Consider the following 26,893-nt stretch of genomic DNA (forward strand, 5'->3'; position numbering starts at 1 on the left):
AAACCATTTCATATTACCGTGTAAAGTAATAAATGCACACATACCAGCAATTTCACTACTAGGTGTGTGCACATCCTTGAAGACGTGTTACACCAGCAAAAACTAAAAAAAATAATCAAACAAAACCTAGATTCTTTAATACTAGAATAATTAGTTACATCTTTATAAAACGGCAAAAAAATACGAATTAACTGCAGCCAATTTTTTCAACGTGGATGAGTCTCAAACCCAAATTTGGGTAAAATAACAAAATACAGGGGCACCTGGGTGGCTCAGTCGGTTAAGCGGCCAACTTCGGCTCAGGTCATGATCTCGCGGGCCGTGAGTTCGAGCCCCGCATCAGGCTCTGTGCTGACAGCTCAGAGCCTGGAGCCTGTTTCAGATTCTGTGTCTCCCTCTCTCTGACCCTCTCTCATTCATGCTCTCTCTCTGTCTCAAAAATAAATAAACGTTAAAAAAAATTAAAAAAAAATAACAAAATACATACAGTTGGTTTCTTTTACATGAAGTTCAAAAGTAAGTTAAACTAAATAGTAAGTTGCTTAGGAGTATATCCATATGTGATAAAGCTATGATGAAAAAGCAGAGAGTGATTATCCCAACACCCTTTTCCCTTGGTTCCCTTCTCCTCGCCTTAATGGTACTATTCATTTGGCTTTGTGCTTCTCCTCTTTCTCTTCATCTAAAATCACCTGTTAAAATCTTACCCTGTTTTGAACGGCCAAATTTGAATACTTTTTCTCCATGACCCAGCATTTACCCAGTCTTTTCTATAATATGTATTTATTATATTATCACATTATATTTTGTGCGAGATTATTTATCTACTTGTCCATGATTCCTTTTATGTTGCTGCCATCTCAGATAGAGATAATTAGTCCTTGATTTTTTACAACCTCACAGCCTTTAGCAAAGTGCCTAGAATATGTACAAGTACTCACATTTTTTTAATAGAATTGTATTTTAACTGAAATTCACTTTATTATAAACCCCTTAAAGCCTTATAATGAGGTTATGTAAAGGAAGAACACTGTGTTTGCTCTGTATCTTCAAATTTTAAACAAAATATAAAGAGGAGGATTGTTTTAGGGGTAAAGCTATGAAAATGGAATTAGGAAAAAGAATTCACAGTGTGTGGGTCTGTATATGTATGCACATGTTTGTGCATAGGCACAGATATTTGAGATTTTTTAAGTAATATATATAATTTTCAATATAAAATCATAACAATAGAAACATTTCCAAGCCTTTATTTTCAAATTACTCTTACCACATAATGAGTGTGTATTTTTTTAGAAAAGCTTTACTTTCAAGCTCATTGATAAAATTTTACTTTGGAGAAATAGATCGTTTATATTTTCAACAACTACACACAGTATTACTGTGTCAGATGGGGTTGCTCAGTTACTCGGGTTTTTTTTTTTTTTTTTGTTTTTCGTTTAACGTTTATTTATTTTTGAGACAGAGAGAGAGCATGAACAGGGGAGGGTCAGAGAAAGAGGGAGACACAGAATCTGAAACAGGCTCCAGGCTCTGAGCTGTCAGCACAGAACCGGACGCGGGGCTCGAACCCATGGACCCCGAGATCATGACCTGAGCCGAAGTTGGACGCTTAACCGACTGAGCCACCCAGGCGCCCCACTCAGTTACTGTTTTGAACTTTGTGATGAAGCTAAAGCTTGTTCTTGGAATAGAAGTGCCAATTCTAGTATTATAGTTGTTTTCTTGTGCTTCTATTAATAATGTTATCTTTATTCTGAATATTTATAGAAATGTTTTAAAGTCATTTAAAACATAAAACAGTTGTCCATCTCATTGTTTTGTTAGGGCCAGTTGAATTAAAACTGGTTCTTACAGGGGCGCCTGGGTGGCTCAGTCGGTTAAGCGTCCAACTTCGGCTCAGGTCATGATCTCGTGGTCCATGAGTTCTAGCCCCGCGTCGGGCTCTGTGCTGACAGCCTGGAGCCTGTTTCAGATTCTGTGTCTCCCTCTCTCTCTCTCTGACCCTCCCCTGTTCATGCTCTGTCTCTCTCTATCTCAAAAATAAATAAACGTTAAAAAAAAAACCCAAAAAACTGGCTCTTACAGGGGCGCCTGGATAGCTCAGTCGGTTAAGTGTCTGACATCAGCTCAGGTCATGATCTTAGTCTGTGAGTTTGAGCCCTGCGTCGGTGTTCTGCTGTCAGTGCAGAGCCCACTTTGCACTCTCTGCCTCCCTCTCTTTCTGCATCTCCTCTGCTCTTGTGCTTTCTCAAACAAACAAACAAAAACAAAATTTAAAAAACCTGGCTCGTATAACCTAATAAATCTACTTTGCTGGCCACACGTCAATTCCCTTATACACTAACCTGCCAAAAGCAAACAAATCTTGAGGGCCTCACTGTCCCTCTTCCTCTTCCCTTAGGACATCTCACCTAGTGAGTGATCGTGGCTCTTGGACAAATGGACCACAGGAGGTCAACAGTGCCCATGCATCTGTTAGACTTTAAGAGAGTATAGTTTCTGTTTTACTTTTTCACTTAAACTATACAAGAAAAATTTTCATGTATGACACAGATAATTTTGTGGCTTCTTCATTCCACTTTTGAAATCCTATGAATTAATAATCTATTGATTATCGATGCAGCATGAAGAGATGAAGAATTAACAAAGAAACTTTTACACTGTCATTGCATACATATGATTTTTGTCTCCACTGTATCCCTGGTTGAGGACCATGGTTTTAGGTCACAGTGGTCATTTACTTGGATAGGGAGAAAAAGAAAATTCTAACCAAGTGAGTATAAATGTGAAGACAATTGGCCATCCAGAATTTGAGACCATCAAATAACAGTAATTCCCCAAACAGGATATTCTTTTTCTGTGTTTCTTCAACTCTGCTTCTTCTTTTACTTTTTAAATCATAAGCTTAAAAAAAAAAGCTATAAAATTGTATTTAGGCTATAATTCCAGCACATGAGAAGAAATATCCATATGGAAAGAGATGGGAGGAGAAACAATAGGAAAATTGAAGTGATCAGTCATGGAATTGTGAATTTCATTTTTTTAGTGATTTTTCTGGTCATTACTCTGAAGCCAGGCTACCTGAAGTCTTGTCTCTTCCATCGCTTAACTTCTCAGGGTCTCTGTTTCATCATCTCCGAAATGAGTGGGTTGAACTGGTTGATCTCTAAGTCCCTTCCAATACTAATGTTATATCAGGTATCTGAAAAATTTAGGAGGCAAGTCAGTTTTTTATTTGAAACAAATATCAGTAAGAATCTTTAAGGCTTTCTTCTTAGAATTCAATTGGTTCTGCATTTATTGAACATTTTCTGTAACCCAGGAGCTGCCCTAGGAGCTCTGCATGCACTGTTTCAGGTTTTTATACTAACCTTTGAGGGGAGAATTCTAATCCCTATTTTATCGTAAGTAAAGTTCCTTTAAATTCGGCTAAATGACTAAGCCAGAATTTGAATGCAGGTTATGTCAGACTCCAACATTTTTTTTAAAAAACGTTCATTATTTATTTTTGAGAGAGAGACAGAGTACAAGCAGGGGAGGGACAAAGAGAGAGGCAGACACAGAATCCGAAGCAGGCTCCAGGCTCTGAGCTGTCAGCACAGAGTCCAGCACGGGGCTTGAACTCACCAACCGTGAGATCATAACCTGAGCCGAAGTCAGACGCTTAACCAACTGAGCCACCCAGGTGCCCCTGTCAGACACCAATATTAATATTCTCTCCACCATACTAAGATTGTTGAGGCTAGTTCTTTAACAAGCCTATGAAATGGTTTACGACAAAATGTGTTGTTACTTTACCTTGGGCATGTAGGGGGGCAATAATGAGAAGGGGCAAGAAATGCTAATGATTATCCTCATGGGACAGTATACTTTCATATTACTGAAGGGAGTGGAAGGTAGTTGTTTCTCAAACTTGGTAAGTTTGGTTTTAGGCTAAACTGCATAACAACTACATGTAAAATATTTTCTACAAGTGTTTATTTTTTATTTTCCTCTATCTTTGAAAACTGTTGTGTATGAATGTGTACACTATCATATATATTTATTGAATCTGTAATTCTACATAGGTGACAACAAATCTGTTGCATATTTCATGCTCAATTAAAAAGAAATCTTACAACTCTTCCACGTATTATGGAAAGATCGACATCTGTCCCCCATTTAATTAGGTCCATCCTGATGATGTTAAATGTGTTCTGGCTCCCGCTAAGAAAATTATCTAAATATACATGAAGGAGAACCTAGTTAAAAGTGAACTGTCAGCAAGAAACAGGAGGGATTTAAACAAAGAAACTCCCAAGTAGAGCTTAACCAAAAATTTATCTCAAACTTGAGGGATCAGACTGAATAATAACCCTTCCCCTTCTTCTTTCATAATTGATCCACACCAAAATGCAAATGCAACTTGGCACCAATAGTTTTGGAAGCTTCAAGAGTTTGGTTAATTTTTCCTTCCTGTTACTTTTCACTTTAGAACACCTTTTGGCTTCTGGGATCTGACTGCAGCCAGGAGAGGAAATGCCAAAATACTTTGGGGAAAGGCTTATTCTTGGGGTAATTTAGACCTGATTTGAGGAAGCCAACTTCTGCTATAAATTTTGCATTAAAAAACTTCTGTCTATGAAATTTCTAGTGGGTTGAACAGATGGAAGAATTTCAGATAATAAAATTTAGATAATTAGAAGTAGAGAATTGTCAGAATTCATGGAAGAGATTGATTGAAACTTTGGATCCTGAAGCTTGGGTTCTATTCTTTGTTTTGCCAATAATTCTGTGATTGTCTTCAAACTTGTTCTCTGAATTCCTACCTTAAAAAATATGCAGCAGTAACATCTCCCCATGCTTGATCACTAGGGATATACAAGCATCCTAAGGGGGTGAAAATTCCTTCTATCATTTACTTATTCATTTGCTCAACAAATATTTCCTTGCTAACTACCTGTCAGGAAATAGTCTAAGTTCTGGGGATATAATAGTGAAAAGAAAGAATCTGTTCTTTTGGACCTTAAATGCCAGCGGAGAATACACCAATACTTGGTACGTTGGATTGTATTAAGTGCCATGCATAAAAATGAATCCATGTACAAAAATATGTAGAATAGTTAGGAAAGGCCTTTATGAAAAGTGATCTTTAGGCAGAGACCTGATTGAAATGGGTGAGGAAGCCATTAGGTGCCCTGGGGGAAGAGTCTCACAAAGGAGGACCAGCAAGCACAAAGCTCCTGAGGTGCCCTCATACCTGTGTATTTGAGAAGCAGTGAGAACAGTGTGTTGGAGATGAGTGAACACGGAGGAAAACAGTAAAAGGCATGTTCAGAGTGTTAGCAAGAAAGAACTCCCCAGTTACTGAGTCTGGAGCACAGGCTGGCATGTGAAAGAACCAGTAATAAGCAGGTTCATTCATTGACACAGTTGCTGTTCTACCATAAGTTCGTAGTGCCGCTGGAAGGGCTCTGCCACATGAGTTTAGAATTTCAGACTCTTCCCTTTGCCAGATTTGTCAGAACATTGGCAGGGATGCAATTAAAAAGGAGGAAACCTAAATACACAAGAAGAGGTGGAAAGCTTGTTGAAACAAGAGAAGCAGATAATTGAGAGAAAAAAAAAAATTCCCCTACTTAGGCTATGCATTTTTAACAATTCAGGCAGAATCCCAAAATGATGCCTCCTTTTTCTCTTTTCCTTCCCTCCCCTCTTCTTGCTTTTACTTTCAAAAAGTTACATGCTTTATGATTTCATTATATAACATTCTTGAAATGACAAAACTGTAGAAATAGAAAACAGATTAATGGTTGCCAGATGTTAAGAGCAAGGGAGTGAGAGGGAAGTAGGTGTGGCTATAAAAGGGCAATATAAGGGGTGCTCGTGGTAATGAAAATGTTCTATATGGGGGCGTCTGGATGGCGGTGTTGGATAAGCATCTGACTCTTAATTTCAGCTCAGGTCATGATCTCGCAGTTCATGAGTTTGAGCCCCATGTCGGGCTCTAGGCTGACAATGCGGAGCCTGCTTGGCATTCTTTCTCTCCCTCTCTCTCTCCCACTCCTCAGTGGCTCAAGCTTGCACTCTCTCAAAGTAAATACATAAACTTAAAAAAAATGTTCAATATGTTGACTCTTCCTCCCAATATCCTGGTTGTGCTATTGTATTAGTTTCACAAGATGTTACCATTGAGGGGAATTAGCTCAAGGATTCAGAATCTTGATCTATTATTTTTTTTCAACGGTATGTCAAACCTGTAAGTATCTCCAAGTATAAGAGTTTAAAAAATAATGACCATCATGATGCTAGAGGGCAACTTGAGGCAACTGAACTCTCTCACTCACATCACAGTTCCTCTGGCATCTTTCTACTAAGGCTGTCTTGGCACTCTACAGTCTATGACGTGTTTATCCCTTAGTGTATTAAAGCACATGTATCCCTTGGTGCAAAAAAGCAACATTATCAATAATTTAAATTCACTGGTACTCTCCTAGGCAAGCAGGCTGTGATGTGGCCAGTTGAGAGCAGAACAGCTACTCAGATGAAGCAAAACAATTTGCAGAGGAGTAAGATGAGTTGATTTGAAAACTCATGTAAAATCAAAAGGGCTGTGGAGCATTTTGGAACATTTTTGATGAAGATGCTGGGTAGATTGTTCTTCTTTTTCCCTCTCTGTTTGACAAGACCCCTGCAGTACCTACGATTTTCCATTTTACCAAATCTTCTCCAGCACTTAGTGTTGTCAGAATTTCTAATTTTTCCTAATTTCAACGTTTTTTATTTTTTATTTTTGGGACAGAGAGAGACAGAGCATGAATGGGGGAGGGGCAGAGAGAGAGGGAGACACAGAATCGGAAACAGGCTCCAGGCTCCGACCCATCAGCCCAGAGCCTGACGCGGGGCTTGAACTCACAGACCGCGAGATCGTGACCTGGCTGAAGTCGGACGCTTAACCGACTGCGCCACCCAGGCGCCCCTAATTTTTCCTAATTTGATGGATGTGAAGTGATCTCTTTATTTTAGTAGAGGTTTGTAGTTCTCGATATGTTCTGCATATTAATCTTTCTTAGTGTTATGAGCTGCAAATATTATTTCCCATCTGAACTTTATATGAAAAAGTTTTCTACTGCAAGATCCCATGGTTCTTAAAATTTTGTTAAAACTGGCCTGAAATTATCTGGCATTATATATATATTTTTAATTTTTTAACATTTATTCATTTTTGAGAGAGAGAGCATGAGCAGGGGAGGGACAGAGAGAGAGGGAGACACAGAATCTGAAGGAGACTCTGGGCTCTGAGTTGTCAGCACAGAGCCCGACACAGGGCTCGAACCCACAAACCATGAGATCATGACCTGAACCGAAGTCGGACACTTAACCCACTGAGCCACCCAGGTGCCCCGCTATCTGGCATTATAAATTCATCACTAAAATTGTGTGTTGCAGCTGCAGGCATCTAAGCTTTAACAGAGGAAACCAAATAGTCAAAAAATAGAACGACACACATATTTGAATTTGATTTATGAGTAAAATGACTATATGTCCCAGTTTGCATGGGACAATTTTTGCTTATGCTTGTCTGAGCATAATTATTAACAATCACCCCTTTAATATCAAAAGCATTTTGCTTTCTATGAACAAAAATATATGGTTATCCTATATATATGATAAGGTTGGACCTAAAAGTAAGTAGGGAAACCATTGGCTGTCTATGTTGAAAAGAATAAACTTGTATCCATATCCCACACTATAACAAAAATAAATTTCACATGAATTGAAAATCAAAATAGGAAAGAAATCTTCAGAACTTTTAGAAAAAATCTTGTAAGAAAAATTTTATAACATTAAGATGGGGAAGAATTTCTTTAAAATGACATGAAAACGCAAACCATGTTAAAATTAAATTTTTTTTCTTTTGGAGAGCAACTTGACAATATATGGGAAAGTTCAAAGGTGATAAAACCCTAGAGTCCGTCTCTAATTGCACACTGAAGAGGCCTTTTGACTTTGTACCCCAAGGGACTTGCATGAGATGTTTTACTGCATCGCTGGCTATAAAAATTTAGAAACAAACTAGATGTGCATCCATTTGAAGATAGATGAATAAATGAGTAATGTTATTTTCTTAAGATGGAATGCCATGTAGCAATTAAATATACCAAGTTAAGACTTGCACTAAATCATGGAGAGATGGATGTTGGCATTTCTTTCCAGATTGATGGAGCCACCTGTTTTCTTGTGTTTTGCATAACCAAGTCTGCTGAAGACAGCAATAATGAGCATAAAGACCTCATTATTTTTGTCAAAGTGGAAAAAGAGGAATACTATATACCTTTATATTTTAAGATTTATTGGGGCGCCTGGGTGGCTCAGTCGGTTGGGCGGCCGACTTCGGCTCAGGTCATGATCTCGCGGTCTGTGAGTTCGAGCCCCGTGTCGGGCTCTGTGCTGACCGCTCAGAGCCTGGAGCCTGTTTCAGATTCTGTGTCTCCCTCTCTCTGACCCTCCCCCGTTCATTCTCTGTCTCTCTCTGTCTCAAAAATAAATAAACGTTAAAAAAAAAAGATTTATTAACAAACTCAATATTTTTTTAAGAACCCAACATATTGTATATTGTGTTTTAGCTGCCGAGGGAGATCTTAGATATAATGGGGAGTGAAGTTTTTAAAAGGTTCAAGGATACATTTTAGAACTTAAACACTTCCCAAATTGTTGTCCTATCCTACATTAAACTTATACGTGTTAATACAAATATACTAGTTCATATAATACTTTAGAACCTCCAGAAAAGAAACATTGCACATGTAAGGTGAATTAAATATATTTTATGTTTTCTTGGATCAAATTGTTATACCATATAACTATCTCTAAAATTTGTTTTAATCTAAGTTTGTTCTCACATCAGAAGGCTGTGTATTCCCTATATTCCATTTCTGACTTGAGTTGTTGAAATATTTTTTTAATCCATTAAAGTAATAAATCCACTAAATTAATATTTACCCTTGTGTCATGGAAGTTTGGGTATCTATCTCTATTGGGCTTGAAGAGTGTTTCTGTTTTTCATCTTTGGTTTCACTATTGGCCACCATTTTACCACAGTATTAAAACTGTATATCAAGAGGCTACAGGAATATCAGTCCTGAAAACAAATCTCTTGCTCCCTGAAACTTGCAGGTTTTGGTTAATGTTGAGGAACCAGTCCAAGGACTGAGACTCAGGGATCTGGTCATAAATAGTATCCAAGGTGGAAGGCAGCATGTTCTTGTTCTTTGGTCCGCTCTAATTTTGCTTCTTCATCTCTGAGCTGAACATCTGTCTCCTAAATCCTGTTTCTTTTTGCCTCCTGTCATGCCTCACAAATGGTAAAGTAGTTAACAGGAGGGTGTTAAGGCAGAGATGATGGTGATAAGGATGTAGTCGAGTGATTAGGGACCTATTTCTGTCTGCTTTATATTTTAATGAGAACCTGGATCTTGTTGATACTGCCCTGGTTGAGAATTCTTTAAGTAATTTCTTTCAAAAGTCTTTCATAGAAATAATCGTGTTTTGTGTTCTGTGTTTCTTCAGAGGCATCTAGAGTATGCTCACCAGAATATAAACTGGCAAATACCAGCATCACATAACAATGTGGAGGCCCTCTGACTTGTGAGAAACACTGTACCTCATTTCTTTGACTGGCCTTTGCTATGTGGTAATTGTTAGGGAAACATCTGGTTACTGTCACATATTTTAGTATCCGATCTCATTGCGTGACATTTTGTTCTGTGACATTTAGTTCCCGCTTAGGACTTGGAATTGAAAACCTAAAATTAAGTTCCATTTCCAACATAATAATAGGGAATTGTCCTGGATAATGATGTCTGAGGCTCTCAGTAATGGAATTTCAACATAGCACATTGGGGAAAAAAAAATAATAGCAAATTGTTATCAGTGATTTTCTTTAGAAAAATACAAATACTTAGGTTCCAGAAACTGTTTGGAGGGGCTGCTCTGGAACTTTTTGTAGTTTTGGGAATAGCATCCTTGGCTTTCTGGACTCCTGGTAAACTGAAATGAACCCTCTTACAGTGAAGTTCATATACCTACACATGTCTCATTTTATACTGACTTTTTTTTTCCTGTAAAGAAACATTTGGGAATATTCCTTTTAAAATGTCTTGAGTATACTTTTGGGGCACCGGGTAGTTCAGTCGGTTAAGCATCTGACTTCGGCTCAGGTCATGATCTCCTGATTCGTGGGTTCAAGCCCCACATGGGGCTCTGTGCTGACAGCTCGGAGCCTGGAGCCTGCTTCCGATTCTGTGTCTCTCTCTCTACTCTCCTCCCACCCTTGCCCTGCTCACGTTCTGTCTCTCTCTCTCTAAATAAACATTAAAAAAAGGTTAAAATGCTTGAGTATACTTTTTTAATCCTTAGGCTTTCCACAATAGAACCGCATCTACCATAACTTCTCTCTGCGGATTCTGTCAAAAAATAAAAAGGAAAGACTTTTAGACAATTGCCGTTTTGCCCTTGTATGGTTTTGCGCTTAGCTTACTGCCCATTGACCTCTAGTTCATATCCTGTGACTGGATTGGCAAACCCATTCCCAATCTCTTATGCTACTGGCTCTCTCCATGCTAGTCCTAAACATTGCTGCTTCCCGCATCAATTTATTCCTAGGAAGTGTTGTGCATCCTTAGGTTTCTCTGGTGGACTTATTAAACTCACATGTTGTTTAAGTTAAAACTGAGGCAACCATCGTTCAGAAGAAGGGGTAGTCATTTTGCTACAGTTTTGTCAAATAGTCCCTACCTTAAAAACAAACAAACTACACTTACAGGCTATCTTCGATCTAGTTCCAAGAGAAACGGACTCTGTGATGGAGGTTTGCATGTAGGAAGTTTATGGGGGAGTGCTCTTGGAACGAACACCTGTGAGAGGTGAAGTAAACAGCTGTAGGCAGAGCGAAAAAAGTTGATCTGAGATGAAGTCACAAGAGATGTCTCAGCTGATCCCACGGGGATGACCCGTCAAATAAGGGATGAGCTTTATTCCCAATTGAGCAAGGGGGCAAGGCTTTAATACCTGACATTGATGTGACTGCCACAGCAGGCGGCAGGGGGAGCGTGCAACTTGCCTTTAGCACCCAGGGAATGAGTGCCTCGGTCCTGCAAAGAGCATTTGGGCAGTGTACCTCCCATTAGTATTCGGGCTAAAAGCTGGGAAACAAAGGTGGTAGATAGGCATACCTTCCCTCATTTCCCAGACTATTTGCAAAAGGATTAAAAATGTAACAGAAGGTAGATGGCCGTACAGTGGAGAATATGAAAAATAATCTTGGTGTGTTTTTTTGTATTTACTATTTACTGTGGGCTGAATAGTTGTCACTTTCACTTTCTATGAAAGTGAGGTTTGTATTAGTTGGAAGGGAGAGGGAAGCTGAAATACTGCTAAAACATTGCTAAACTAAAACCTCTACAATTTCTCTAGAAACCCTTGCACTCATAGTGTTTATTCTTCCTTCCAAGTGAATATTTTAAAACGTCGATCCCTCTTGTTCTCAAACCAGACTTTCCACAGACAATGTCACCTCTATATCTGAAGAAAGCTATGTCTATGCTTACGTTCTTTTCATATTATCTGTGCCTCCTTTGCTCCAGTGCCTCAGAAAGCCCGTTTTATTCAGGTGAGAAAATCATACTTCAAAACCACAGTACTTCCTCAAAAGCTGGCCCAGAGCCCAGTAACCAACAGTGCTGGAGAAGCTGATTTTAATATACAGTGATGATCTACTCAATGGTCAGAAAAAGATTTGAAGAAAGGAAGAATCATAAGTTAAACCTGGAATCTGTGTATTGAAGTAACCTCCTGAGTAATGTAGAGATTTTGACCCAGTCATTATTTTAGCACATTGGGACATGTTTCATAAATATTAACAATTGACCAACGAGAGGGCAAAAAACCAACATGTATTGAGTACTTATTGCTTACCAGTCATTACACAAAACAGTTAACAAATATGATCTTTCCCAACATTAGGAATTATTCAAGTTTTCTTTGTTCATTCATTTTTATCTTAAATGGGGTAACTTTTTTAAGTTTACACTGCTACAGAATGGCAGAGCTAAGATTAAAAATTGTATCTCTGGAGCACCTGGGTGGCTCAGTCAGTTAAGCATCTGATTTTGGCTCAGGTCATGAGTCATGATCTGTGAGTTCAAGTCCCACATCGGGTTCTGTGCTGACAGCTCAGAGCCTGGAGCTTGCTTCAGATTCTGTGTCTCCCTCTCTCTCTGTCCTTTCCCCACTCAGGCTTGCTCACTTGCGCGTGTGCGCGCTCTCTCTCTCTCTCTCTCTCTCTCTCAAAAATAAACATTAAAAAAATTCTATCTCTCTGATTCAAAGCATATATACTATTCCTCTCAAAAAAGCATCCATAAGAGGAGATGTGTCATTAAAGGAAACACTTTCATTATCCTTAGACGTACATTGAAAAACAACAGCCTTGGACTGTAAATGGTGTGGTTCTCTATTTATTTGTTTGGCAAAGTTCTCATCTAATGGAAGGAAGAGTGATTTTGGCACCAGGAGACCTGCATTCGTTACCTAGCATGGAGCTCTGGTAAGGAAAATGAACCTCAGTCTTATCCTTTATAAAATTAGGGGGGCAGCGCCTGGGTGGCTCAGTCGGTTAAGCGTCCGACTTCGGCTCAGGTCACGATCTCGCGGTCCGTGAGTTCGAGCCCCGCGTCAGGCTCTGGGCTGCTGGCTCAGAGTCTGGAGCCTGTTTCCGATTCTGTGTCTCCCTCTCTCTCTGCCCCTCCCCCGTTCATGCTCTGTCTCTCTCTGTCTCGAAAATAAATAAACGTTAAAAAAAAAAAATTAAAAAAAAAAAAAATTAGGGGGAAGAGCCGAATGACGGAGCTCAACCTTTCAGCTAATTTACTGCATTTGATATAGGAGACAAATCTTGGACAAACCTTCCAGTGATGGTATTATGTTGTGTCCCGGAACCAACCTGTGATATTTTGAATGTTGAGTTTTCTTGTGGTTAAATGCAGCACTGACTCAGCATTGGATTATCCTGGAGTTATTTTATTTGCCTAGCAGATGTCTGTTTTGTTGAAGGCCTGCTAGCTTCTTGCTTATTTGATTACTAGTTGTACAAAAGAAGATGGAAGTTCAGATGGGAAATGATCAAAGGAGGAGGAATAAACAAATTAGGAGAAACGGTTTGGCAAATGCGACTATATTTACAGAAGATCCTTGTAGTTTTTGAGTACATAACACAAGCATTTCATTGTTTTATACATTTTTGGTTCTGGATGGATTTACTAAAGTTTTTGAAGATGGCCCTTATTAGCCATCCATCTTATGGTTGCACAACAGTAGGATCATAGAAACAAGTTCAGTAATGTATTCGGACTCAAAAGCTAATTGTGTAATTCTACTGGGGAAATTAAGACTAAAAAGATAAAAGCTAGGATTGTAAATGAGTGTGAGCACAGGTGCCCATCTTTGGTATAAACTACTATGGATGGGATGGAACAGAAAGTCCCCGGCATCAAATCAGTGCTTTGAAAAGGAGGTACGAGCTGAGAACATTTGATTTCTAGGATGAAGAATATTATAAATATGGTCTCCTAATATTCTCTGAAGTGAGCAATATTCATTAGACGTATAAATTTTAATATATTAGCCAATTCCATTATGTTATTGTCACGTCTTCGTTGTAGTCTATTGTAAATATTTTGCATAAAATAATGGAGATGCTAATTCATAAAATTGTCAGAAATTAGTGGAGGCTACCATATGTAGATTTATATTTGTACGTACTAATTTGATTGTTTTTTGTTGTTCCTCTAGTAAACAAAGAAGGTCAAGATTTAAAAAAAAATTAGAACTCCCCAAAGTATGTCTGTTTCCCACTAAATTTTCTGGTTACATCAAATTCACCTAACTACCATTTTGAGATTTGGGTCAAGTGTAGTTTTTTGAATCTATCATATTTGGGGTCATTGAGAAACCACAAAATTTGTGGGGAAAGTATGACATGATTGTGGGGACACTCCAAAAATCTATGGCATAAGTATAGATTTATTGAGCAAAACTGTACATTGGACTTCTCAGGAACATGGCTTAGGAGTGTGTTACAGGTTGTTTGATATGACGGTTGATGTCAAACAATTCTGTGTACTGACATGAAAGCATTATGATTCCCAATGTGTCAAACATCCTCCTAACTGATTTCTGTGGGTCTTAAGTTATGGACTCTGTATTAGTTTCCTAGAGCTACCGTAACAAAGTATTATAAACCTGGTGGATTAAACAACAGAATTTCATTGTCTCACTTGGCTGAATGCTAGAAGTCTGAAATCAAGGCATCGGGAGGGTTGGTTCCTTCTAACGCCTGTGAGAGTGAAGAGCTTTTGGTGGTTTACTGGCAATTGTTGGTGTTGCCTGGCTTATAGACTCATCACCCAGTCCCTGTCTTTGCGTTTGTATGGTGTTCTCCCTGAGTGTGTGTCTGTGTCCAAGTTTCCTGTTTTTATCAGGACACAAGTCATGCTAGGTTAGAGGTCCACTCTAGTTTTAGTGATTCATGACTTACATATAACACCCAGTGCTCAACACAGGTGCCCTCCTTAGTACCCACCACCCATTTATTTAATAGGACTATATCCTAAAATACTGGCAGTTAGGACTACAGCCCCTAGTAGGTCCTATGTTTAAATTGTTTTTCTTTTATTCTTAAAAGTAGAGATGAGTAATTTAAATGATTAGGAACCACTAATTTTTATCACTAGGGAATATTTATAACCATAGAGAGAAATAGGAATAATAATGACCAGAAAGGAGAATGTAACATTTCCAAGCACTCAATATTAGAGGCCTCCAACAATCTCTACTAACATTATTATTGTGGAGTCTTTACTTGTTTGAAGCAGCTGAAGGTAGGTATGGGTGTAAATAAAGTCTGTCTTTTCTTGTGAGTCTAATAAGGAAGTCGATTTCACATAGCTATTTGATATCACCTGGAGTTAAAAATGAGGAAAGAGAGAAAATGTTGCAGTTGAAATGTGGGGATTTGAGTGTTTGTTAGGAGATTTTAGAGGATGGAATGCAAAACTTCCCTGGGGTAGGATGAGAAGGAACATTATGTAATCTGACTTAAAAAATATTATTAAATATTGTTAAATTTCATTTGTTTCCTGCATGAGGATACAATGCATTTTACATTTAATATCAATTTATTAGGAAAGTAAATAAGGTATCATTTGTATCTTTGCTTATTTGCAATACCATTTTTCAGTGTTTTGTTAGTTGCAAAGCTCCCTAAATACAGATTTTTTTCTCATATCAGTTTTACAGATATTGGCTGAAATACTATTAGTGTCTGAATATATTGATCATGTCACTGAAAAAAAATGGATATTGAAAAGTCTGGTGTTTAAATAGCAGATGTTAAAACATTTTTAATGTTGAATTGATAAGTGACCTCTCACCTGAATGTCTGCTGTAACCATAAAGGGCAGTCTTTGTTGTTGTTTTTTTTTTTTAAATAATACCTATGAAACACTGATTTTAATTTACTGCTCCTTGAAAGACCTAGGAATCTTTGCATTGTCAGCAGCTTAAATTGAGCACAGAAATGATAACTAATTTAGAAAATTGTAAGATTATTTAGTCATTTAGGATGTATATAAGGTAATTAAAAACAAACCCTTAGGAGGGTTAAGACCTGACTGTTGTTGGTTACTCTGTAGCTGGGGTCACTGCCTAAGTTGTACGAAGGCATATGTTCAATTTACAGTTGTAATGAGGAACATGGGATGTTTTGATTCTTCATTTGCCTGTGCTCATCTCTAGAGGATGCAATGGCCTGTATTAAAAAATGAATATAGGCTCTTTTATGGGGGATAATAAAAATGTGTAAGATAATACGTGCCACATGCATATATGGTTGACATATGGCTTTTCTCTTTGAGTATGGAATTGTTGCCCTTAGCTGCTATCACGGAGCAGCCACATGGGAATATTCATTAATAGCCACTTAGGAATGAGACCAGTTCTTTTGATCTCATTAGTTTGATCATGATTATTCCATTTTAATGAATACATAGTGTTTGTAAAGGTGTTTTTCAGTAGATTAGTCCCTTGCAAGGACATTCTGTGTTTTATCCTAATCAGCAAAAGAGAGAAATGCATGTTATAAGGTTTTCCTTTGGCTCATAGTGAATGTATAAAAGACGTAGTAAAAGATATAAAGCAGGTTTTTTTATTTTTCTCTCCTTTTTATTCCATATTTTAAATAACGAATGGCATTTGAGTTGCAATTTTTTTCTACATGTTGATAGACTTGAAAATACTGGGATATACTCTTGAGTTAAATAACTTTTCTTGTTATTATGATAGAGATTGGTATTGAGTAGAAGAATTACCTTTTGATTTAGTGAAAACTTTCGTTCATCTGTTATCATTCCGTAAAGTTTACAGAATTACAGTGATCCTGGCTACATTCAGGGTCCTTCTCTTGGCTTTAGAACAAAGCAAAACAAATATAATCTTTCCATTATAAAAGATGCATAAAAGAAAAACAATCTTGAGATGCCTCTGATTTGAACAAATTAGATGAAGGCTAATTAGAATTAGTGAAAAATATAAGATTAAAAGATCTATGTTTTAAAAAGAGATACATGATTAGGTCAGTGGTCTCACTGATATAACTAAGAACCGTTTTGGGTTTTGCGTCTGTGCAGCACTTTGCCCTTTCCTTGGTACACTGTTCTTCATTACTTCCAGTTGTGGGCAGAAGCTGCACCTTGCAGCTCTGTGGTCATGTGCTTGACACTTGGCCAGTCCGCATGCCAGACGGTTTGCTCTAGAGGTTGTGATGCTCTCCACACCTGGCCAGTAACAGTCACACCTAGTATATTTGCACTGGGAGATCTCGAGAAAAAGAGATGTGCGGTTTCAGAGTTGGAAGGGTGGAAATCGGTGGCAAGCAGTAAGTAGCCCAGCAAAAAAAGCCAGTCTGAGGTAAGAGGAAATGAGTGCCTGTGAGGAGGCAGAGCTTAGTTGCCTCATATCCCAGTTCCAGTGGAACTCAGACTTGTCCTTTTCTTTCCAGTACGCTTCCAAAATACTCCTCTTTTTTCCTTACTGCTTTAAGTTGGAAAAGTTCTGTCAAGTGAGATAGACAAGAATTCTTATTCAACGTGGTATTTGTTTGCATGTAAATGGGTTACTTCTAATGCACGAGGTATTGTAAGTATTTCATGGTTTCCTACAGTTAACTTTTTTAAGCAAAGTTTGGAACAGCTAATGCCTTCACTGATAAGGAAAGGGTAAATTTTATTTTTGCTGAATAATCATAAATCCTGAAGGAACAATGTCCAAATTATTGGAACGGTGCAGTATTAATGCTGACCAATTTAGATAGTGTCCATAACTTTTCTTGGATCCTGGACACACCTTGCATAATTATATGCTTTTCTGTCTCTACTTCTCAAATCAAATTCATTGGCCTATTCTCTCCCCTTGAAATCAGATTTTGCAGCCTCCTGGCTTTCCTCCAAAAGTCTTTCATTGTTTCACAAGCCATCCTTGTTTTCAATTCATCCTTCTTTATCCACTGTGCAAATTAGGTGGACCTGAATACTTAGGAAAAATCCAAAGCATTTGGTTGTTATTAGAGTAAGGATAGCTGACTCACACATGTAAAACATTAAAGAAAACTTACAAATGTTTGAGTGATGTTTTTCTTTTGTTGTTGTTTGGGACTGTGGGGCATTTAACCACATCCTGCCATGCATAGAACACTAGAGCCTCTCTTTCTATTCCCAGGTATAGTTAGGTATAGGCCAATAAAACAAACAAGGACAATATTTCTGTTTTCCTTTCCCAGCATTTTTATTGATTTACTTAAATGTAACATACTATACACTGTTCAGCCTTTGGGGAGGTAGGAGGAGGAAGGGATTCTATATCTTTATGAGGAGTCTTCTCCGAACCAACACTCAGATGGGGACATACATTTGTGGCTGACACACTTTGACATCATGGCCAGGGGCCACACTTCCCACAGAGGCTGAGCTCCCCAAATCATGATGATTTCTTTTTAACATATTCCGAACTGGAACTGCTTTTTCTTCAGTAGCACAATCCAGCTGCAGAGGGGACCAGAATTCTGTCTCAATCAATTATCAAGCAAAGATGCCATTTTTAAATGCAGGAGAATCTCCTTACTCCTTACCATACTGTTTCTGTTCTTATCTGTGTGTGTGTGTGTGTGTGTGTGTGTGTGTGTGTGTGTGTGTGTGTTGGGGGGGAGGTGAGGGATATGTTTTCTATTTTTGGCTTCTGCAAGCTTTGATACATTTTGCTAGAAGCTGTTTTAGTGTTTCGAGTGCAATAATGATGCCTGTTTACACATAGTCTCCTTGGTAATCTAAATGGCTATGTGAAATACGAATCCAGTTTGTGCCCTGTTTGCTGTTAGTGTAGTCATCTAATACTGTATTTGTCTTACCAAACGTTTAATTTTGGTTTTGGGTGGTCCGTGTTCATGTGTCAGGTGCAATTATTATTTTAAAATAAAAGAACAAAGATAATCTAGTTCTGATAGCAATACATTGCATTACAACTCTCAGACTCAGTTACCAATTATATTTTAACATACAGATTCCAACCACAAAAATTAAACATTTTTAGAATCTGATTTGTCAAGAAGCAAGTTGGAAGCCAAATGCTCTGAAATGCAACTTTAGCTATAAGCCAAAACACTCTGCCTCAAATGCATATCTTTTGAAATTCCAACTTTTTTAAGGAATGAAAAAAATAAAGACCTGTAATGGAATAACTTTATGGGAAAATGTCTTAATGAAACTAATTCTTAAGTAACAGATTAACTGGAAGTGCTGGTTAAGTATCGACACAATGAAGTTATAAGAGAGGATCACAAAACACCAGCCTTTCTAGAGGTTAAACTTTAGTACAAAGACATTTAGTGAGTCTTTCCCTTGTACCAAAATACTGTGTCTGAACAATAAAAATAAACAGACCTTTTCAAAACAAGAAATATGAAGATAAAACCGCAGCATCAATATAATCTTATAGTTATGATTTAAAGTATTTAAAACAAATAGTATTTTTCTACACTTTTCTTTTAAAATCACTACAGACACTGCAAATAAGGCTTATGTGTTTATTTAGTGGAATACAATGTGACGATGACTGGTATATTCCTATGTATTGTTTTCTATGCCTGCTCTAACAAAATGAATTTTGATACGGTTACATTATGGAATCTTCCAAAGCTCGTTAAATTTACAGAAAATAGGTTTTATTTGGTTTTGTAATGACTAGGCCATATAGCTGGAACAGGTTTCCGTATGTGATTAGACATATACCAGGATATATTTGCTCAGTTTAAGCCCCTGGAAGGGTTGCACTTCAAATTCCTTGATAATTCCTTTGGGGGAGATGTGCTATGTGGGACTTACAAAGGGTTCTTAGATATGCAGACAGCCTCTTCATCACTTACTACTGTGAGACATGGCAAAAAATCATTAGCAAATAATGAGGCTAGGCTACTAAAATTTACTTCACAATTTTCCTTCTTTTTGTATTGGAGACCCATGGATATACTGAGAGAAAAGAATCTGGCGTTCTGGTCTATTTTTTATGAAAGGAAGCCTTAGGAGTGATAGCTCTTTCTAAATGATGGCAGATATGTTTCATCAAGCCATGCCCCAGCACTGTCATATTTACTGTTGATTCTTCTTGTTGCAGAAGTGATATTAAGTTAACTGATACTACATGGGGCTCTCACCCTCCTTCCCTAGCTCCTCTCCTAGTCTTAAGTGTTTGCCAAGTTTTAAAAACACTTTGTCATGAACATGCATGGGGTGTGCTGAAGAAAAAGAAAAGGTAAATCAGAGGGCAGCTGCTGTGGATACTCTTTAAAACCCCAAAAGATATTTAACATCCTATTAAATAAATAACTTAGAAAGAAATAGAAAGGGATGAAGGCAGAATGCACAAGCATACCATACTATTTGTTTTGTTAGAACAGTTTTACGCTAACATGTTTACATTTTTAAATCTTATCCAATTCTTCCGTGATGCCACGCCCAAAGCTCCTTTGGTTGTGCATATGATATGACCCAAGTGCTTTCCAGTAAATGCTTGCGTGTCCTACTGCTCATTGAATCACTAGGCTTGAATGAGCAATGAAAGTTTTTGATACGAGTTCGTATTCCATAAATAACTTTCCCGAAGATCATTCAACAGATTGTTCCATGTCCTTTAAGTTCTATCTCAGAGGTTCAAAAACAAGAACATAAACAAAAACGTAACCAAAAACCCAGCCACAGTGTTGTTCACTTAGGAATAACTTCCATCCCATTTAATCTGCCTATTATCTCGATTATAAGGCATGACACAGAACTAATTAAAAGAACATCATATGTCAGCAGTGAGTACAAAACCTTCCAAGACTTCCTTTCTTGCAAGCAGGCAGACATCTGCAATGTGTCTTTGCCTTTTGAGCTACTGTCTTCATGAAGAATACCGACTAGTCCTGGCGAAAGGGCTGTTAGTTCTGCTGTATCCACAAACATTCCTTCCTCTATGAGTGGACCACCATTGGAAGAAAATGAGCTGAGGTGTTTTTCCTTCGTGTTTTCTGTCCTCTCCTGGGAGCTCCTTTTCCATTCAGTGCCACATACATTTGCCTCCCATTGTGCTGCCAGTTAAAGGATGCATACGTATTGTATCCGTTTTCCTCTATCCTCTCCTTCAGCTTACAGTCATTGTTAAATTCTTTCTGCAAGTGAAAAATAGAATCTTTTATTTCTGTGATGATGATACTTCATTCCATTTGACACAAACCATCTGGAGAACTCCAGTTCAAGAGCTTTCTTTGCTGTTACCATTTGTACCTAAGTTGTGCACTTAAGGCACATTATCAACAACAGAAGAGTAAAACTCAACCACAAAGCAGATTCTGTGTTTGAAGGCTCATGATTCATTTTAATTGATCATCATAAACATATTAGGGTCCCTTTAAAAAGCTAGTGTGTTTTGAATATGACATGGTTTAAGTGCCTAGAATGATTGTCGAGAGCAAAGATTCTACTGGTGGTATTTGTGAAGAGCCAATGACAAACAATAGTGTTACAATCCTGTTTTCAGAGTAAGGACCATGGGGTCTCATCGGAAAAATAGAATTACAGAAAAACCTGTGTTTCTCAAGTTTGCAGACTTTGCCTGTAAATCCATAATAAATACATCCACGTTGGTAAGAAAACAGATCTTATAGGAAAATCATAATAGATCTAGATAATCAAGAGGCCAGGGAGGGGTGGAGGGATGCCTTCCTTTCTTAAAAATACTAGATTTCTCCATAACCTGGAATTTTAACAGATTTTACTCTGAGCTCTAGGAATGATTGAAAATTAGGACATGAAATGCCTTGCTTTGTGAATTACCATATCAAAGAAATTGCAAACATGGTGACTGATCACTGTGTATATTGTATAAACCTGAGACTTTGACCCTCAGAAATTCCACTCAGTTGTCACAGTCCTTTGGCTTTGTTACAGGTGACCATGTGTTTTTAAGGGGTCTTTGGGACAAGAATTGATTTTCCTTCATTCCATAGATCCAGTGTCTCACTCTGGAGTTACTGATGTAGAGGAGGTACCTCACTAATCTCAAAACTCTGGCTTTGGAAATGTCCCTCTTCCCTTACACCCACACTAAAGCAGGTAAGAAGCTCAAGAATTGGAGCTTTTGCTCTTCTGGTTCTACCTTTTCCAATTCAAGCCAAGGGTATTATAGGCATCTTTCGTTGGCCTCTGCTGGGCAGTTCAAACAGTTTTTCTCACCTCGGGATTAAAAAAAAAAGTTACTAAATTCTCAACTCCTGAATGTGTGTATGTTTAAATATTCAGGTTTCTGTGAACTAGATCCTAATTTTGAACATTATCAGAGCCATCACAAACAGGTATATATTATGTTCATGTTTCTAGTTTAAGCTTTGTTTCCTGGAATTTATTTATCCAATGTGCTTCTCTTCTATAAAGTAATATTGAAGTGTAACATTCAAATGGTTCATTTGGTTGAAAGTAAGAGGAAAATTGGTAAATTATTTAAGGTAAATATTTTAATGTGACAAAAATTCTGCATTAGAAAGGAATTTAAGTCCTTCCTATGTTTTTTTCCCCATTTATTCATCTTAGTTTGTCTAAAGCTATGTGGCTTTCAAAGCAGAGATGATTTTTTAACATAGTTATATTCATTCTAATAAAGGGGGCGCAGTTTAGAGACTGTGGGAGGACTGAGGTTTTTGGGATGACTTTATTTTTTTATTTTTATTTTTTAAAGTATATTTATTCCTTTTGAGAGAGACAGAGACAGTGCAAGTCGGGGAGGGGCAGAGAGAGATGGAGAGACAGAGAATCCGAAGCAGGCTTCATGCCATCATCACAGAGCCCAACGCGGGGCTCAAACCCATGAAGCTGCGAAATCATGACCTGAGCCGAAATCAAGAGTTGGATGCACTTAGCTGACTGAACCACCCAGGTGCCCCGAGATGACTTCATATTCGCAACAGAGCTGTATATAGAAAAGAGCAGTGGATGTGTAGTTATTTTGTCTCCCCAATATAAATTTATAGAGCAATGTCTCTTAAAGTGAGGTATACCTGTGGCAGACTCCTAATCTCAAGTGTTTTTTAATATTTACACTTTAGCTCAAATATATCAGAATCTCTGGAGGAGGGACCTAGGAATCTATGTGTTTATAGCATTTAGGCGAATCATCAGTATTAAAGTTAAAAAAAAAGTCTAGGCTAGAGCAAGATCTCAAAAGTAGGGTTTTGGTAGTTTAGAGAAAGGTTTTAAACTTCCTCAGGATGCCTCATAAATTTCTTTGGTCCTTAAATCAGGCTGGATGAGAGCCTGTTTTATTTAAACACCATTTTCTAGTTAACCTAATTCTGTCAGTCATGTGGAAACCAAGAATACCATAGATGCATTATTCAGAGAAGGAATAATGAGAATATAAGAGAGACATACATTTCCCAAAAGGGAACAGAGGAAAATATTCAATACAGAATAGAATAAAGAGCTGGTTTAGCTAATCACTCTGAGTGTTGGCCTAATATTTTCAAGAAGGTTTCTGGCATCAATGGAGATCACCTGAAAACAGATGACAAGAATTTATAAGCATTGCCACTGATATACAGAATTATATTAGGTATGTCCTCATGACTTTTGATGGCATACCCTTCGGTGCAAAATTCCTAGTCCTAGTCCACCCTGAGAGGGACATTCAGTTTGAGTAGATTTTTCCTTTAATTTGAAGCCATCATATTTTACTTTTCCTGGTGGTAATGCAAAATTGCAAACCAAATGCACTGTGGTTAGAAAATGGACTTCTTTCTGAAATGGGCTGAAAGTGGAGAGTACAGCCTACGATGGGATGAGCTGCTAGGAGAGGTGGTTAGGTTTATGCATTGATGACTTTGTGCTCTGGATGGACTGCGTGCTGAGGGTATAGTGCAGGACAAGGCAGACCCTGCCCAATTGAAGTTTACAATAAATTGGGGGAAGATAGTAAACACTAAACACAGTAATGAGAGATTTTTCCGATGAATCCTATTGCAGATAAGTAAAAGGGGGCGCTATGCTAGAAAGTGGGCGTCTACTTTAGATACAGAGATGGGACAAAATAATTCACACATCTTAGAGTTCAAGAAGCATCATAGGCACAGTACATGAGCTGTGTTGGGACAGAAGAAAAAAGTGGGGAAATGAGAGAAGTAGTAAATATTTTGATGACACTGTTCATTTAAGAATTATCCATTTCTTGAGGGGCCTGGGTGGTTCAGTCGGTTAAGTGTCTGACTCTTGATTTCAGCTAGGTCATGATCTCACGGTTTGTGGGATTGAGCCCTGCATCAGGCTCTGCACTGGGAGTGGAATCTGCTTGAGATTCTCTCTCTCTCCCTCTTCCTTTTCCCGTCCTCTGCTTGTCTGCTTGTGCTCTCTCTCTCTTTCTCTCTCTCTCAAAAGAAAGGAAGGAAGGAAGGAAAGAAAAGAAAGAAAGAAAAGAAAAATAAATGCAAATTCCTAGAACTTACCACAGCTTTAGTGTATCAAAAAATCTAGAAATGTGATTTAATCTTCCCGGTGATTGTGATGCATACTGAAGTTTGGGACCTGCTGGCTGTAGGCAGCCACTACCATCATCCTTATGCTAATCAACAAAATAAGGTTATTTACACATTTTGAAGTCATAGGCCTTAATACTTGCTATGAAACACCAGAGATATATGTACTCAAAGCATTGGCTGGATTCCAGCTCCATCACTGAATTAATGATTGTCACCCACATAAATAAAAATCTGGAGTTGATTGCACGGCACACAAATGGTAAATTTCTTAATCTGTCTCCCCGTCTCATATTTTAAAAGAATACAAAATACCAGCTCTAAAACACAGTATATGATTTCCTCCTTAATTTAAGATCTTTGTTTTCAATGATTCTTCTCCAAGTTGTCTGCAGCACCCGTGCCAATCTGACCAGATGCTTCCGTGAGAGTCTGACCCTTTAACAGTTCAGAGCATAGACTGACGAATGCCAGTAACAGCTTGTGTGGTAGACTGATGGGTGAACAACAGAGGAAATTACAGAGTTGCAAGAGCCGCTTTGCCAGCCCTTGAAACTCTGGTGACCAGCCCACTGTGGCTCTATTTACTAGCAATAGAATGATAACAAAGCTCTTCAATGTCTGAGGGAAACATTCCAAAACTCTGGTAATGATTTACTACAGCGGACTTGGAAAATTAAAGCAGAATACTTACTGAGCCATAGAGTTTCCCCTTCTTGTTCATGGCTAAATAATAGTTGCTGTTAATGGCTTTGACGGCAACAACTCCGATTTCCACTGAAGTTATCTCCAGGATACCTAAACCATACAATGGAAAAAACAAACACACAAAAAAACAACAATAGCTAAACTTAAAGAGTCACATAAATTTAGGTGAAAGAAAGAAAATCAGAAGACCTACTGAGTTTTAATTTCTGATCATTCTAAAATTAGTAGATTTAAAAAACTGGGGAAAAAAAACCCAAACCTCTTTCAATGTGCCTAAAAACCCAGGAGTTATATTGAAAAAATAGTAAGTCTTTAAAAGAATTCCCCTATTTTTATTCTGAGCATATAAGGAAAAATGTTGTTTTAATTAAAATACTTCCTTTGCTAACTCTACATTTTCAACCCCATAAATATTGAAACAACTCTATCGTAGCCTAGATTTCACAAAAAACTTATCAGAACACACATCTGTACTATGGTATTAAATTAAATCCATAGCATATGTCAATAATATGTCAGATTTACCTCAATCTGTAAAAACAGTGGTAAACTATTTCTCCGTTGTAGGATACTCAGATAAACTAAATCTCTTGGTTATATTTAACTGATAAATTCAGTTTGGGAAAATGTGTTGACATTCTGAGATACAGAAAGACTGATCCCAACATCCACATTATCTGTAAAATAGCAAAATCACTACTCTGAGTTGGGAGAATATCCAGTATTCATCAGCATTTTTAAAGGCTTTTTCCCCCCTAAAAAGAATGGAAAGCTGAGGGTTTTTGTAACTGATAGACAAGAGAACTTTTCTCCTCATACACATATTTTGGTTGGTGCATCTAAAGGTAATTTTCTCTGAAAAGTATGTAGGTAACTAAATGGAGAGCATTTGGTATTTTACCCCAAATCTATTTTAGGTTAAGAAACCCTCAGGTGCTAAGACTACTTCTTATGCTAGAACTCGGAAAAGCTTTCTCAGATGAATAGCAAAGGCTTCTGGATCCAGAGTGTCTGGGTTTGAATCTGGCTTTACATTTACTGGTGAATGACCGCAGGAGAAGTCACTGAACTGCTTGTGTTTACGTTTCATTTGTAAAATGGGCAACACGATAGTACCTCCTTCCTAGTCGTGTTGTGAGGAATAAATGAGCTGGTACGTATAAAATAATTAGAACTTGCCTGCAGCTAGAGCTTTAGTGCCTCCTTAAATATTATTAAAGAAAATAAATTTCCTCTCACACTTAATAGATTTTGGAACTCCTCCTTCACCCAACTGTGTAAATCCTGGACAGAACATACAAATTCCCATTGGCTTAGCCCATAAAATCTGAAAGGTGATTATACGTTATCATTTATTATGTATCAACTGTCATAAGAAATGCCGTTCTAAATGTGCTCAACAAATTGGATGTTTATACATATACCTTCCCGTAGGGAAAGAGTGGCTTGTTCTTAAGACATGAATACCTTCTTTCCTCCTCATCTGTCCTACGTGGACCAGCCATGTGGAGGCCAATAGAAATGTTTGAGTTCCCCCACTGCAAAGTTGACAAAACCAGAGAGCTAGACTACATGCCATGAATGAATCATTCTTTCCATGTATCTTGTAGGAAGCCTCTGACCTAACACAACACACTCCCTCAATAGTAGGGTGAAATAAATCTCAGTTGGCAAGCTCAAACCAAGGATAGGTTACAAAGGGTGAAGGAGACCGTATCTGTATTTTTAGTATCCTGTTTTCCTTATGCAGCTAGTTGCCCTCAAGGTACAAACAAATACACTCACTTATTTGCATATTTTAAAATATTTTCTTATAGTTTATTTCTTTAATTCTCACAACACTCCTCTAAGATGGGCATTGCTCTTAATTACAGATGAAACAAACCAGAGGATATGAGATTATATAACTGATACAAGATGATGAGGTGACACAGGTCAGTAATGATGGGTCCAATACCTAAGCTTCTGGCTTTCAAACTATTTCTCTCCATCTCTGACTACTTGTCTCTCCATCATATCTCCCCTCTCTTTCCCATT

General features: G+C 37.9%; 1 protein-coding gene and 1 long non-coding RNA gene across 3 annotated transcripts in view; one reads left to right on the forward strand and one right to left on the reverse strand.

Moving 5' to 3' along the window:
• Window positions 1-26,893, forward strand: part of LOC132680791 (uncharacterized) — a 490,013-nt gene that overhangs the window by 135,013 nt on the left and 328,107 nt on the right. The window lies entirely within an intron of this gene.
• Window positions 17,865-26,893, reverse strand: part of FGF10 (fibroblast growth factor 10) — an 81,977-nt gene continuing 72,948 nt past the window's right edge. The window contains exons 2-3 of the mRNA XM_060634575.3: window positions 24,843-24,946; window positions 17,865-20,797 (exon numbers count right to left, since the gene is read on the reverse strand). Of these exons, the coding sequence (XP_060490558.2) occupies window positions 20,600-20,797; window positions 24,843-24,946 (302 nt within the window). The 3' untranslated portion in view covers window positions 17,865-20,599. The remainder of the gene's footprint in view (window positions 20,798-24,842; window positions 24,947-26,893) is intronic.

Source organism: Panthera onca, chromosome A1 (assembly GCF_046562875.1).
Source record: "Panthera onca isolate mPanOnc1 chromosome A1, mPanOnc1 haplotype 2, whole genome shotgun sequence".
NCBI lineage: Eukaryota > Metazoa > Chordata > Mammalia > Carnivora > Felidae > Panthera > Panthera onca.